The sequence below is a fragment of the Bactrocera tryoni genome, chromosome 4, assembly GCF_016617805.1.
Source record: "Bactrocera tryoni isolate S06 chromosome 4, CSIRO_BtryS06_freeze2, whole genome shotgun sequence".
Taxonomy (NCBI): Eukaryota; Metazoa; Arthropoda; class Insecta; order Diptera; family Tephritidae; genus Bactrocera; species Bactrocera tryoni.
Genome location: NC_052502.1, coordinates 33,088,688 through 33,105,443, shown reverse-complemented (window position 1 = coordinate 33,105,443; position 16,756 = coordinate 33,088,688). Strand labels below are relative to the sequence as shown.

The window sequence follows — 16,756 nt, the reverse complement described above, 5'->3', positions numbered from 1 at the left end:
TTGTATAGTTGAGAATTGTACTTACCGTGACTTCATTATCATCTTCTCTTTGATTTTTCTTGCCTGGTCTTTCCATTTCTATGAAAATAAATGAAGTTGTATAGATGATGGGGTTTTACAGATCAATTAAAGTTTATCATTATATAATTAAATAATAAGTTAGTTAAGATTGTACAACTTCAAAGACACTAAATAGATCAACATTGAGGTATGCATCGCGACATATCATTTATAATGTCATTTTCTCTTCACAAAGACGCAAAAATGCATTCAAAGACCCATGCCCTGTAAGCAGAAAACACGACAAATCCAACGTGTCGAATGTACTCGTAAGTCATTCGACCTCTAGGGCTATTGTTGCAACGGTCTTGCCAACTACACCTGACCCTATCATCTAGAAGCCTCTTGCTCCATAAACATCTCTCCCTTTCCACGTCATCATCGGAAATCTAATCACACCGCAGCAATGGCACGCTTAAGCACCTTCTTAGCATACTTGATGCTGACCTCGTTCCCCCGGACAATCGGTGGACGACCCGGCGAAAATCTGCCCTTATGTAACATTGTCACTGTTTTTTCATCGATATGGCCACCCCTATACTTAAACCCCAAGTATTTACAATTTGGATCCCTGCGGGCAGCCGCGAACCACTCCGATGTTCACACTCCCATTCATGTCGAGTAGAGAGGCCTTTCTGTCCGAAAAGTATCTCCGCTAAAGAGTAAGTTCCTGACAGCCAAGCTCCTCCAGTCGTTGTGTCACTCGATCCCAGCTTAGGTAGTCAAACGTTCCCATGAAGACAACAAATATGCCAAGGACATATTTGTTAACATTCTCCCTAATAGCATTCTGAACATAAAACCATGCATCCTCTGTACTGGTCTATAAATAGTTCCAGGTATTTCGGAATGAACTTCCGCAAGCTTTTACGCGTTTCTCCGTTCAAACCATCAAAACTTGGCGACCGTTTAGACCTAACCAGGTCCCAACTGCCCATCATCTAATGGTACATGTATTATCTTGTGCATGAGATACCTGCTCCTGCAACCTAGGAACGAAGGTACCAACAGAACCCCCGCATATTCTCTCCACGACGGTAATAGAATACCCACCCGATTGCGACCCCAGTTAAACCTATAGACCTAACTCCAGGGGTCGTTCCTATTTTCCCAGACTAAACTTCTTCACTCTGCTGCTATAATTTTTTCTAACATTTCCTTATATTTTCTTATCGCACAATTGAATTCATACCTAAGGTGGAACAGCCTGTCAGATAAAGTAATGTGATCAGCAACCAGGTGTTTTTATGCAATCGTATAATAATTACTTGGTTCGTAGTTCATTTCTGGAAATAACACTCTGTCTACTTGGTCGGAATTTTTGCTTTATCGGTACTTGATTGTTACTGTAGAAAAGTGTAACGCGAACTTAGGTAGGTAGCTAGAGTGGATATCTGACAACGCACCAGATACTTTAGTAGGCTCATTGAGAGTCCACAGGTATTCTCAATCAACCAGTGTTGCGACAGTTGAGATTCTTTTTTTATATAAAGCTTTGCATTTGCATAGAAGAGTATCTTTTGGCAGTTTCTACAATCGTTTTATTGTATCCCTGGTCTGCTGACAAATGTGCCAATATCTACATCCATGCTCAGCAATATCGATTACATATTTATTGATTAAACGGCTACAGGAAGCCAGAGGCATATACTATATAATCCCTCTTTATCTGAGCCTTAATTCTATGTTGATGCTTGTACTGGCTAATTCATCTGCTTGACAGTTAGCAGGAATATCACTATGTCCTGCACCCCAATGCAAGTTTATCGTGAAATATGATGTTAGGTTCACTGATCAAGACATCTTTTCGCTATAGCCGCTTGGCGTTTTGTGGATGTAAATATATTTTTTGTTGAAAACACCCACTTTGTCAGAATAAGAAGGCTTTCTTTAATTGCTGTGATCTTCGCTTGAAGAACACTGTAGTGGTTTGGTACTCGGAAGGAGATATCGGTGGTATCTAATTCTATTGAAAGATTAAACCCATCCGTACAAGTCATAGTGCCAATATTTTTATTGGAGGGTGAAAAATAAATGTCATCTTTACCAAATATTAGTTTTTTATGCAAATCCTTTGATTTAATACTCACCGTATAATCGTATCGTTCCTTCCGTGTCGCCAATACTGTTCTTCGAAATGCATTTATAACCGCCGAAATCACTGGTTTGTAAGCGTCTTATATGCAAAATCATCTCTATTGAGTACATATTATTTTCCTTCTCGGTGAGCACATACCGATCACCGGCGATAATCATTTCACCTGAAACGGAAAAAGTAAAAAAATTCAGAAAAAATATTTTGAATTCAGGAAAGTCGAACGCATGACAAATCAGCGAAAAAATGCTGACCTTAACAAAAGTCAAGCGGCATAAAAAGAGTTTAAAGGCGCATTCATTAGAGCAGCGAGTGTGAAATGACAAAAAAAAATCCAAAAACAGATGGAACAATATGTCGGCGGCACAACATTGTTGCACTTCCTCAGCGGTTTTAGGTTTCTGTTTTTGTGCGCTCAGCTTGTTTTAGGGTGACAATGAACTGTCACGTAGAAAATGACATGACATTCGTCAGCAGGGTCCACCCGGTCAGTACGGCAAGTTCATGAAAGCAGTCACTCACTTGTCGAAATTTTGTAGTTGCCGTCCGGCGCAACTAGCACGTTGCAACTTCATTTATTCAATGGCACGAAGTCAATAAGCTGCAAATTGTTTCTAGCGTCAAGTTGCTTGCAATCCAGCGACTTGCAATTTTTTCGCAATTCTTGCATTTATTTGGTGATTTTGATTTTCGGTTGCTCTTTTTTTTACTGCTTGCTCATTTGGGTTTGGAGTTCTCGGCTTTAGTTGAAACTTTACGAGCTTTTGTCATTTTTGGTTTTGTTGTCATTGTTGTTGAATTTGCTATTGTAATTTCTTGCTTACCGTTTTCTCTTTGCCAATAGTTGATTGCTTTCGGTGATGCCTCCACATTACAGACCAATGTGACATCGGTTAAAACGGGCGCACCGACCAGTTGATTGGGAACTTGTACCAATGGGTGAACTGGAAATAAAAACGAAAAAATTTATTTTATAACTTATACTTAAAATAAATTGAGGTCGGGATAGATTGTCGAATTTCATTGAGAAATACATATGTATTACATAAATTAATAGGTCTAAGAAACTTTCTTGTTATTCACAGTTGGCTCTTAAAACACTGTGGAATACGTCAATATAAAGACATTGTCGACTTTGATCCGATTATCGATTTATATGCGATCGATTTATGAACTTTTTGAATTTTCAGCTTCAGTTTTTTTTCTTTCCTTCTAGGTGTTAGAATTTCGTCAGTTTTATTTCGTACGTTGTAACTAAGCTTCGACTCTCCAAAAACATCTATCCTCCCTTTGTATAATTTCCTGCGGGAGCATAGACTTATTTGATAAAACTTGATGAGGATTGAATTTTATTTTTGGTTTGTAAACTAAATTTAGAGTCTATTATTATTTTAGCACTCACCCCCAATATTTATTTGTTTGTTGCGTATAATTATTTGATCATTGCGATTGCAACTAGGAGAATGTGAAATTAATAAGTCAAAAGTTTTTTCCGGAATTATGCAATTAAGTATGCATAATGAATTTTACATAAGTTCAAACAATTTTGTTGAAGCGAAACCTTTCCAAAGGGAATTCATTTGGTTTTTTTTTTCTTCTTTATTGGTTAACACGGTTATAGTCGAGTATACAACAGGGAGCCAGTCGTTCTTCTTCTTCGCTGTTTGGCGCCAATTGGATATTCCAAGTGTAGCTAGGTCCTTCTCCACCTGGTCCTTCCAAAGGAGTGACGATCTTCCTCTTCCTCTGGTTCCCTCGGCGGGTACTGCGTGGAATACCCTAAAAGCTGGAGTGTTCTCATCCATCTGAACAACAACACCTAGCCAACGTGGCCGTTGTCTTTTAATTCGCTAAACTATGTCAGTGGCGTCGTATATCTCATACAGTTCATCATTCCATCGACTACGGTAAATCTCGAGCAGAACCTTTCTCTCGAAAACACGTAACGTCGACTCATCAGATGTTGTCATCGTCCATGCCTATTCACCATATAGCAGGACGGGATTAATGAGTGAATTATGGAGTTTGGTTTTTTTCGTCGAGAGAGAACTTTACTTCTCAATTGCCTACTTTTCGAAGTAGCGCCGGTTGGTAAGAGTTATTCTGCGTTGGATTTCGAGACTTCCGTTGTTATTGCTGTTAATGCGGGTTCCAAGATAGAACAAGTGATGTGGGAGCCATGTCGCAAGTGACTGTTTGTTTGATGACAGGGGATATTTTGTTTTGCCCTTGTTCATTGCCAGACCCATTTGTTTCGCTTCTTTCTTCAACATGGAGAAAGAAGAACTAACGGCGCGGTTGTTCGTGCCAATGCTATCAACATCATCGGTGTTCGTCAGCAGCTGTACATTCTTATAGAAGACTGTACCTTTTCTATTTAGTTCTGCAGTTCGAATCATTTTCTCCAAGAGTAGATTGAAGAAGTCGCACGAAAGAGAGTCGCTTTGTCTGAAACCTCGTTTGGTATTGAACAGCTCGTAGACGAAGCTTTCGGTATTGCTCAACGTCAGTTTACACAGTCGTATTAGTTTTGCGGGATATCCAAATCAGACATAGCGACACAAAGGCAGCACTTTTTGTGGTGTCAAAAGCAGTTTTAAAATCAGTTGTTGTTTTCCCAGGTCTGAAGTCATACTGATAAGGTCCAATCAGTCTGTTGACGGCGGGCTTTAATCCTTCACTCAATACGCTCGATAGAACTTTTTATCCGATGTTGAGGCGGCTTATCCCACAGTAGTTAAGAATCCATCGGCTCCGCCGCTTTGTTGTTCTTTAGACGGGTAGTTGCTATTCGAACTTTTTGATGGTCGGGCAATGGAACGTCTGCTCCATCGTCATCGATTGGGGAATCGGTCCCGCCATCTCCTGGTGTTATGCTTTCACAGCCATTCAGAACGCTGGAGAAGTATTCCCTCCATAATTTTAGTTTGCTCTGGGCATCAGTTACTAGGTCCCGTCTGGGGGTTCTACAAGAGTATGCTCCGGTCTTGAAACTTTCTATTAGGCCAGCTTGTCAAGCTCTTCGTACTCACGCATTTCGGCCTCTCTCTTTTTGTTGTCTGCAAATCCGTCTCGCTTCCCTTTTCAACTCATGATATCTATCCCATCCCGCACGTATTGTGGCCGATTGTAACGTTGCGAGGTAGGCAGTCTGCTTTCTCACCGCGTTTTCCGGAAACCATTGGTTTTGGTTACAGTTGTAGGTAAGGAGTTTGAAATGCCGTCCCACAGTTCCCTTATACCGAGTTGTTGACGAGTGCTCTCAGAGAGCAGGAGTGCAAGTCGAGTAGAAAATTGTTATGCTGTCTGTTGTGATTGCAGCTTCTCGGCGACGAACCTTGTGTTTGTTGACGTGGCTTTTTGATGTACAGAGGCGGGTGCGTATATTGGTTGCAACAAGATAGTGGTCCAAGTCAATGTTAGGGCCTCGGAAATGGCACATTATCACAACATGATCGACCAGGTTGGTGGCTTTTCGATCCGGAGATGCTGTAATCTAGTAATACACATAACCATATTTCGGGCCCCGGCGAAGTTTATCAGTCTCAACCCATTTGGGAATGTTTCATCATGGAGGCTGAATTTGCCGACCGATTTTGACATCCTCCGGGGGCGGCTCTCATAGATGCGCTCCAAGCGTTCTATGAGCGTCTTTGGTCACATCATGCTTCTCTTCCGTCGGGGCGTGGGTGCAAATCAACGATATGCTGAAGAACTACGCTCTGATACGGATTGTGGCTAGACGTTTATCCACCGGAGTGAACGCCAGTAATCAGTGACGAAGTCTCTCCCACCACGCCCCACACCGAGTTTGCCCTTCTTGAAATGACCACTGTAGTAAATGCTACATGGATCTACTCGCCTCTTCTTCTCCCGTCCATCGGTTTTCTTGGACGGCAATGATGTCAGCCTTGTCGGTCTTTTCTCTAACGAGGACATCAACCAGCTGGGCAGCGGCACCTTCCCAATTAAGCGACCTGACATACCAGGTGCATGTCTTTAAATCGTTATGTTTAAAACGTTTGCAGTGGTCGTCATCAAAAAGGCGTTCTCTCATCCTAAGCTGCTTTGTTCTTTTCATTGTGGGTGTTTTTTACGTTGCGGGTCCCCAACCCAGCGCACAACCCGGGGAGGGGAGATTTCGCTGCTTGAGCCATATGTAAAAGAACCGTTTCTGGCCACTATCAGGTGAATGGCGATCAGAGAACTTTCTTCACTTGCGTGAACTTCTACACGTGGCTCCATCCACTTTCTATAATATATATACATAAGTTCATTTGAACCAAAAGATTCGATGGGTTAATGGTTTTTGGCGCTGTCCTATCAATACTTCCATATAAAAATTGAACTTTGACGAATAAGTCAGTCAAAAATATACCTTGTATAAGCTCAACAAGAATAATTCGTCAAATTCTCAACCAGTCAAGTCAGCACATAACTGAAAATTGTAAATTTAAATTCATACTGCGCATACATATACATACATATATGTACATATGTACTTGTGGCTGGACAGAGAATCTTAACCGCTTTTGCGGCCGAACATAAATAAATCAAATATAACCCAAAAGGAAATAATAAAAATCCATAGACAATACAACACTAAAATTTGTTGTTAGCAACACAGCCATTAGTTGCCTATATTTCTATTAGCTTTTTCAACTTTTTCTATTTTTTTGCTGGCAGAAAGTTTTGCTCCAACAGCCAACGACAGCCGGGTAATTTAGGCAACAGGCAACATATGGCCAATCAGGCAGATCAAGTGTTCAAGTGTGTTTACACGAAGGCACACAGTCATACATATACATATGTATATGTACGATATGTGATATAGACATACATACATACATTTGGCAGATATGTCGTGTGTTTGCCTGCAAACTTCAAGCGCATACATACATACATACATATCTACGTAAGCATGTGTGAGTGTTCCATGTGAGCTTGTTGCTGCCACTGCTGTGGTCTTCGGTCAACCGTAGCACTGATCATTGTTGTCTCTAACTGTTGTTGCCTTAACCACTTTTGTTGCTATTGTTAGCAATTTGACTTATTGACTTTTCGTTCAGTTGCCTGTCCGCGTGATGGTACATTCTTTATACTACACACATATGTATGTATATACTTATTTGCTATTTATGTTGGCGGCTGTGTTGCTGTTGCTTCCATCGATCTGTCTGTTGCTGTCCTTCCATTGCTGGTATTGTTGTCTGAAAATGTTGGCACAGATTATTGCCGAAGAGCAGCAGTTGCTCGTAACTAATGTATGTGCATATGTATGGCGGATGTATCGATGTGCTTAGATACGTGATACATACACACATGGATCAATCTGTTTGTTAACAAACAAGTTTTTATGTATTTTTAATGATTCTACATAGTGCTTCTAAGCTGCTGGTGTGGCCTTGTTTGTTGCTTGTGTTCAAGTTTGTTTACCGATGATTTTCGGCTGATAAAATGGCAACATCTGCTCGCTGTAAGTATTTATTATTGACAATATACATATACATACATATACATATATATATATGTATATATACATATGTACATACGCATTTACCATGAAGTTCTGGGAGAAATCGTTAAAATGAGAAGTCGAAAGTAGGTTTCGCTTCTTGCTGAGTATTCTTGTCTTGAGACCCAAACTTCGAGTGTTTTTTGCAAATGATATTTTTATCACTTGTTTTTTTTACCATGGTTTATTCATATTTCAGGAGTATACACTATAAATTAAAAACGATTAAGGGAGTGCAACCGAATATTTTATACTCTTGCAACATGCAGGAATCAAAGCCAAATTTGTCTATTTTAAGCACAAAGATGCACTGTTATGAGTAAAACGCGCTCTCTTATTTTCATTAGGATAACTCACATATTGACAAAGTCACCCCGAATTTCGAAAATCTTTATATTAAGTATATGGGGGCTAAGGGAAGTATTGGTCCGATTCAACCCATTTTTGACATACAGACATGCCTTTATAGGAGAAGGGTTATGCCTTAATTTCAGTTATACATGTAAATCACACATTGACCGACATTTTCGATTAAAATTCAAATATACAGCTATGGACACATAAATGGCACAAAGTTTCTTTTCTTATAAATCCAAAAATGGTTTATGTTGAAGTTGCTTAAAATGAAAAAAATTTTGCATTCAATTTGATGCTGCCGTACTAGTGTTGTACTGTACTGCCCAAATATTCCGTTGTGTTTTGCTTTTTGTTCACCTTTATCAATTATGCGTAGTCAATGCTGATTTTGAGTGGACACATAAATGGCACAGATTCTTTCGCTGAAGTAGTACTTGCGCAGATTTTAATTTGAGGACAGCATGTTTTGTGTTGTTGAAAAATAAATTATTAAAAGTATTTCAGCGAAAGAAATAATATAAAATGGCATCCAAAAAGCATACTACAATAGAAGAATGGGGAATAATTTGGAACATGTATAAAAAAGGGGTAAAAAGTCCCCGAAATTACTAAACTAATGGAAATTTCTCGTAAAAAAGTATACAACGCAATCAAATCATGTATGGAGAATTCTCAAGTATTGGTCAAAGGCAGGATTTTGAAGCCAAGACCATGTAAAATGGATGCGCATAGAGACGCTGCTATAGTAAGAATCGCTAAAAATGAGCCATTTAAATCATCACGGGATGTAGCAGAGGATATTTCTAAACCCAAAGATTGGTTGATATCAGAATCTTTGGGCTTAGAAATATCTTCTAGACTTTTCAGAAGACTTCTGAATCAGGCAAAATTGTTCGGACGCATATTGAGGAAGAAAGCACTCCTTTCAAAAAAAAAAACATATTTCAAAACGACGGATCTTTGCCAAAGCTCATCAAGAGAAAAGCTTAAATTTTTGGAAAAATATATTGTGGAGTGATGAAACAAAGGTAAACAGGATAGAACCAGATGGCAGAATATTTGTACATCGTTCTAAGTGCCAAGAATATAATCCTAGGCACACTAAGAAGACGTTAAAGCATGGTGGCGGAAATATTATGGTTTGGGAAGCATTTTACTGGCATGGTGTAGGTTCGCTCGTAAAAATCAATGGAAAAATGGACAAGTTTCAGTACTTGCACATTTTAAAAAACCATATGGAACCATATGCTTTTGAGTCTATGCCAATTAAATTGAAATTTATGCAAGACAACGATGCCAAAGCACGCCTCGAAGCTAGTTAAAAATTGGTTTTCTGCAGAGAGGATAGATATTTCGCACTGGCCAGCACAAAGTCCTGCCTTAAATACAACTGAAAACCTATGAAATGAAGTGAAGACTGAAATTGCAAAGATTAATTATAAAAATATGGACGATCTCTGGTCTGCTCTTAAAAAAACTTGGTACGCTATACCTAAAGCTAAGTTCTCGTAGAATGTATGGGTCGCCTGTGTGAAGCAGTCATTAAAAATAATGATTACAGCAGAAAATATTAACAATAAAAACGTTTGTATGCAACAAAATTTATAAAAATGCAATATGAACTAAATTGTCCACTTTTTTTTAGGTTGTGCCATTTATGTGTCCAGCTCTTTAACCAAAATTTTCGCATTTTGATGATTATTTTTTTTAAGCAATGAATGGCATTTTCATTTTGTATTATTGAAGACAAAGAATTAACCACACACTTGTTATTTATTAAAAACATTTATGATACTGTAACACAAGAAAGAAGATATAAAAAATGTGGCATTTATGTTTCCATAGCTGTAGGTACCGGAGTCTAAATATTTGGTACCTAGGGGCTTGAACAGTGTTTATAATAAGGTTGCATACGCTAGAGACATTATTCGTCCAAATTTTTATACCGTTTTATTAATTATTGCTTCTTGATTTATGTACTGCAAACTGAACGAATTAAGTGGAATTTAAAATTATCTTTTAAGGGAAGAAGGCGTAGTTGTAGTCCGATTTCGCCCATGTTTGTACTGTGACATGGGAATATGAGAAGAATGCCACGTACTAAATTTAGTCGAAGTCGATCTGTCGTGTCCCGAGATATGGGATTTTGCCAAAAAGTGTGTGTGGCACTACACCCGTTGGACCCATCGTCCAATTTTCACATCGGCTCCCATAAAACCCTCCCATACCACCTCTGTGGTAAAATGGCATAATTAGTTATTGATTTATTGCGCTTTAAGTAGTTTTGAATATTACCGTTATACTTGGAGTGAGCGGGGTTATCTTTCGATTTTATCCATTTTCACACTGTCGGTAGGAGTTCTTACAATATTTGCGCTAAGGAAATTGGTTTGTTATAGCTTTGTTGGTTTTGGAGGTGTGTATATTAAATTTATTAGAGAGCGGGGCCATTCCTACTTTTTCAAAATTTCTCCCCCACAGATGCTACTACGATACTCTGTGCGAAATTAGAACACTATATCTTAATTTACTGTATAGTTATGATACTTTATGCGTTTTCGGTTAATGGCGTTTTGTGGGCGTGGCATTGATCCGATTACGTCCATCTACGAACATGAACATTTTTTTTGTACTAAGAAACCTATACATTAAGTTTCATCAAGATATCTTAAGCGGCACCAAAGTTACAGCTTGCATGGACGGACAGACGGACGGACGGACGACCGGACGGACAGATGCTTTACGTACCCTCGCACTGAAAGACCTTAGTCTTTTGCAAAAACGATGTCACGTAGAGAATACCCAACATTAGTCAATCGCAGCTTACTTGGTGGCGACACGTGGGTTACTGAATATGAAGTCCAAACTGTTGAAGAATGTAGCGAATGGTGCTCCAAAAAGGGCCTAAAGAGAAAAACCAAAATTCGCTGAATCTCAGAGATCTCATCTTATAAAAAGGCTATGAAAAATTGGATTAGGCCTTAGAATGTTCGTAGTGGCTTTAAAATAAAAGCCTATTTGTCCAGAAAATTAATTATTTCTACCCTTTAGAATTTTTTAAATATAAAATACGTATTGAAAAATAATTGAAAAGGAACGTAAGAAAAGAAAGCAAATTCGATTTTTTAATGGTCAGGCTAAAATACCACCGTTTGCATAGACCATTAGAAATATGAAGCTGCTCCTTGATGGAAAAAAAATATTGAATCGTGTTCCTGGTAAAAATTCATACAGGTTCCGATACATTGTGCTATGCAGACGCCAACAACTATATACATATGGGCGAATTTATAAGCTCCATATTTTGTATTTGGCATATTCGTAGATCTTATAAATAGGATAATGCTGCTTTAAAAACCAATGTCTAAACCGGGTATTTAATATAGTATTCATATATACAAAAATAGCTCCGCTTTCTGTAAAAATATGGTGGCTTTTCGCTAGCGGTACTATGAATGAACTCTTCATTAGCCTTTAATCAGGACTCTCTCACTTACTTAGCTTGAACAATTGAGCCAGTTACCTACTCAAAAGCAAACTTCTGTTATAGTATTCAGCGCAAGCATGCCGACAACTATAATCTACTAGCCTTTCGCGATAAGGTTGTGATTTAAAAAAATATAGCAATAAAAATTCTTATTTGTTCACTTACAATGCACTTGCAGCTTCATGCGTTTGCTCACTGACGGCGGCACACCATTCGAGGCGATGCACATGTAGGCGCCCATTTCGCTGCGTGTCACCTTGGTCAGCGCCAGCATTTCGCCTTCGACGGCCAAAGCTATACCGAAAATGAAAGTAATAAAAAGTATTTATTGTTTAATTATTGCAAAATGGAACATGTGGTGAAACATAATCCAAAATAAGCACTTCACAAAAATATTAAACACTAAATTATTATGTATGCATATTTCTCCGTTAACCTTTGGTCTTCTGATGAGCGCCGTTGCGTGCGATGATCTCTCGTCCATCCTCTCGCCGCCAAGTGATTTTAGGCTTCGGATGACCACGCGCCCGACACACCAACTTCGCTGAGCCACCTTCGGGCACCATCATGTCACCGGATGTCTCCTCATTGACAATATCCGGTGGTATCACCACTTCCAGCGTGGCTGTCTGTTGAAATCGATATAGGAAAGTTATATGAAAATGTTTATTTTTTTGAACATTTTAAGGCTTTTGTGCAATTATATTGGACTTGTGTTGTTTGAAATAATAAATCCCTCTTTAAAATGTCAAGTGGATATTATATCTTCTCGTTTCAAGTAAACTAGTATTCGACAGTATTATTTGTGGACATACTCTCTAAAATAAGGGCCAAAGTTCAAAAAGTTTTTTTTGTGTGATAAAGGTTCGATAAGCTGAGCTCAGCGCAACGCTCTCATATCTCGGCTTTTAATTTATGTAGTAATGTATATAATTGGATTCTGCTAAACCTAAGCGAGTAGTCAATCGAACAAACCAAACCACTTAAATCCATGTAGTAGACTTCTTCTTCGTTTTCTTTGGGGCGCACAACCCTGGGGTGAGAAGGTTCGTCTTCTCACTTCAGCTCACCTTCAAACTAATGTTCTTTGGCTACCCAGAGGATACTTGATCTAAGATCGGAAGTAGTGAGCTGCTTGAGCCATATGTAAAGTCATCGTTTCTGACCACTTGCGTGAACTTCTACACATAACTCCATCCTACCCATGCATTAGACTAGCATTATCAAATATAGATTAAAACTAAAAAAAATCGCCGAAGCTATAATACCCGTCACAAATACGAAAGGTTCGTTACAACAACTTTATTTCGTTCGGTTAGTGTTAAGCTATTTAGCCGAAAAGACCGACACCCATGTCGTTGTCTTCTTCTTATTCCGACTGCTCCATTCTGGCGGCTTTGTCGTAAATGATAAAGCTTTCCATACAAACACTTGATTCCGATCGTTCAATTTGTTTTTCAGCCATATGCAGTAGGAGTTCGATATTTTGTCCTCTCTTTCTAACTCTCCTCTATTTCATTCTCTCTTACCTTGTCTTTCTCGATCTCCCTCTCTTTAGATAACTATCTTTCTCTCTCTACAAAAATTTTTCTCTTCTCTATTTCATTCTCTCTTACCCTGTCTCTCTCGTTCTCCCTCTCTCAACCTAACTAACTTTCTCTCTCTACTCTATTTCATCCTCTCTTACCCTGTCTCTCTCGATCTGCTTCTCTTTACCTAACTGTCTTGCTCTCTCCACAAATATTTCTTTCTACTCTATTTAATTCTCTCTTACCCTGTCTCTCTCGATCTCCCGCTCTTTACCTAACTATCTTTGTCTCTCCCAAAATATTTCCTCAATTTAAGAAGCTCATAAACTAACCTTAAAGACAATGCTCGAATGCTAATGTTTCGCAAGGAACAAAATTTAAGAGCTCCCTCTGCCATTAAAATCACTCATACGTTTATCGAATGCGACAGCTGCCAATGTTAACCGGCGGAATGCATATAGTGACCAACTGTCGCTGACCCTGCCTCTCTCAGTCATTGCTGATGACTGTTTTGTCAACACTCTTGTTGCCAGTAAATCGCTTTGTGCGGTTGCCAACGGCAGCCAACTCGTTTGGTTAACAGCGCGGCCGGCTATGGATGCATAACTGTGCGAGTCAGCGCTGACATTTGGGAGAGTATGCCTCGTGTGCTTCACACAAATAACGCATAAAAAATTGAAGTGTGCTCATATGTCGCCACAATTCAGCCTTAAACGCAGTGAGTATAGTGTGATAAGTTCGCCTCTGACCTCCTTCTACTGGCCCGCAGCGCCCTCGGAGCTACTCGCTACATGTCATGACGTTACTTAAACTCTTTGCCCTTAACTGTTTCATAGTGCGCGCACTGTGCATTCTCTGTCACTGTTGGCTTAACACTTGAGGAAGTGCCTGCCAGCGCCGGTCCTGTGCCAACCGTCGTCGACGCAATTCAGACCGTATTTGCCAATACTTGTGTATATATGTATAAGCAAATATGTGTTTATTGCCGCATTTTATTTATTTTTTATGATTATTGTTTACTTTTATTATTTAAGCTTTTATTGTCATTGTCCTTGACGGCTCCTTTTCTGTGCACTCCGTGGACCTGCATGTATATTTATAGACATGAATGTACGAATCTATAAATATATGCGCATGCACATCTGTTGATAAGACTTACCAGACTTTAGTATCTTTATATGTATGTAATATTTATTTGTTTTCATGCCCGTCAATCCGCCAGACCTTTGTGCTTTAAGTGATTTGGTTTCGAGTGTTTGCAGATTCAATTCAATTGTTTGAATATTCAAACATACCTTTGGGACATGAAAGATATTTTTTTTGTTTGTTTTATGTTTGTCTTCCAAAGACAACGGCTTTACTTGCTGCCAACTCAGAGTTAAATCTCAATGAAGCCCTTAAACCCGAAGTGTTTATAGTATTTTTGTATAAGCTTTATCCATTTTTCAGTTATAAAATCCTACAGTATGACATACACTGTAATAATATTGATAAAAATTAATATAAGGCAATATGCTTTGAGGAACTCTTACTTAACCTTTCAGCCCGAAAGAGGGTTCCATAAGTTTTAGTACATGCATAGATATCCAATATTTTCCACTTAGTAATAGTTTAGTAATCTATATCTATCGTTTTAAAAGTGCGCTCTTTAGAACGTTAAATACGAAATGTTAACAACAAAAGGAGCTTTCATTCTCAAAGCTCCATAAAAGATAGTAACAGCAAAGAGAAAATACTTCGTATTTTACAGTGTCAGTGCGAGACTGCGAGTCAGACAGCTGAAAATGTGAATATTGTTCATGGTATAGCTCTATTGCTCAGGTGCTAGACATTGCACATTGAAACCGCTTTAATAAAGCTGGGTACAAAAAGACGCTCGCCTTGCTATATTTTTGGCAAGAATGGCAGGGAAGCTCTACTATGAGCTGTTCCTTTACGGCGAAGCTCGCCGTCTGTTAGCAATTAGACCGTCTAAAGGAAGCATTCGGCCAGAAACATATTATTTGGTCAATAAGAATGGAATTGTTTTTTACTAGGACAACGGCAAGTGAAAATCTCCAGCAGCTTGGTTCCGAGGCTTTTATGTATTCTTCTTGTAGATAAAACCTAGCATCAAGTGATTACTATCTATGACAACTTATGGCGACTAGTTTTGCTAGTGAAAAACTTGGCTCAAGAAAAGCTTGCAATAATCCACTGACATTAAGAGATTGCCGTCGGAATGGCAATAAGAATGAAACGGTGTATATTTAACCGAAATCGGTTAATTCTCTCTTCGAAATATGAAAAAATCTTTTAATTTTCTGCCATCTTTTCAATAGATCTTATAAAGCATTTTGTATTTCGTATATATTATACTGCAGGTGAGCCATGCCGTATACGTAACTGTTGGTAAACTTTATATATCTTAAAAATGTTTAATCAAGCTTTGAAATTTGTGTAATATTTTAATATTTCACAAGCATACATATATAAGGTGTTTAATTCATTAATTTTATTATTCCTTTTCAATTTTAACTGTTCGTGGATGATCTGGAAATTAAGTTATGAAATCCATAAAGATATAAATATCCTATATACCGGGTCCATTAGGGATTTCTAAGTGTCTTTTCCGCCATTTTTCTCTTTTTCATTCTTTAAATAATGTTCAAGTGCCGGAATTTTTCTACTGAAAGTGGGAATATCTCAAACCACAACCTGTCGTATTTTGAGAAAGGATTTGGATTTACATCCATATAAAATTGTTGTCACTCAAGAACTGAAGCCTTTGGACCACCGTAAACTTCAGGAAGTTGCTGAAATTGTCTTGGAACAACTTGAAAACAGTAACGATGTTTTTTAAGAAGATTATCTTCTCCGATGAAACTGACTATCATCTGAGTGGTGCGGGAAATAAACAAAACTGTCGATTCTGGTGCGAAGAAAATCCACAAATTATTTTCGAACAATCATTAAATTCACCTAAATTTTCAGTTTGATGTGCTTTTTGGTATGGTTGAATCATCGATCCGTATTTCTTTCGAAATGAAGTTGGAGACACCGTTACTATCAACAGAGAGCGGTATAGATCGATAATAGCCAACTTTTTATGACCGCGATTGGCAGAAGTTGATTTTGATAACATCTGGTTCCAACAAGACGGGGCTACGGGCCACACAGCACGTGCATCTACCGAATTATTTCGAGAAAAGTTTTAAGATTCGATTATTTCAAGAAATTGTGACATTGAATGACCTACAAGTATTTAACACCTTTAGACTACTTCTTGTGGGGTGATTTGAAGTCATTGGTCTTTAGCTATAAACCAGATTCTCCTTTAGGGATTAGGTGGGTTTCAGAATATAATATAATATGACAAGTAAAGGGCCCTTATTTGAATAACGTCTTCTGTAATTTTCATATAAAAATGTTGCAAATTCAGCTGTTGAGACCTCATCTCCCAAATGGGTCTCACAGAAAAAGTGCTCTCGCCATGGACAGCATAATTTATTATTGGTTCATCTAAAATTTAAATACCAAAAATAATCCGTTAGTACATACATATATAAATCTAGTGTTTGAATGAAGGGAAAAAAATTTAATTGTCATTGTTTCTCAGACTTTGAACCAAATATCTTATGTTTTGGTAAAATTTTCGCCATTTATTGGCTTAAAAAAATAAGTTGTAATGAAAAAAAAATTCTTTGATCAATAACTAAATAATGTTATTTTAA

At 38.3% G+C, this 16,756-nt stretch overlaps 1 protein-coding gene across 1 annotated transcript in view; it reads right to left on the bottom strand.

The window, feature by feature from the left end:
• LOC120776015 (neuronal growth regulator 1) overlaps positions 1-16,756 on the bottom strand; it is a 79,353-nt gene that overhangs the window by 1,798 nt on the left and 60,799 nt on the right. Inside the window, exons 5-9 of the mRNA XM_040106460.1 lie at positions 11,951-12,143; positions 11,680-11,808; positions 2,980-3,099; positions 2,151-2,321; positions 26-78 (exon numbers count right to left, since the gene is read on the bottom strand). Of these exons, the coding sequence (XP_039962394.1) occupies positions 26-78; positions 2,151-2,321; positions 2,980-3,099; positions 11,680-11,808; positions 11,951-12,143 (666 nt within the window). The remainder of the gene's footprint in view (positions 1-25; positions 79-2,150; positions 2,322-2,979; positions 3,100-11,679; positions 11,809-11,950; positions 12,144-16,756) is intronic.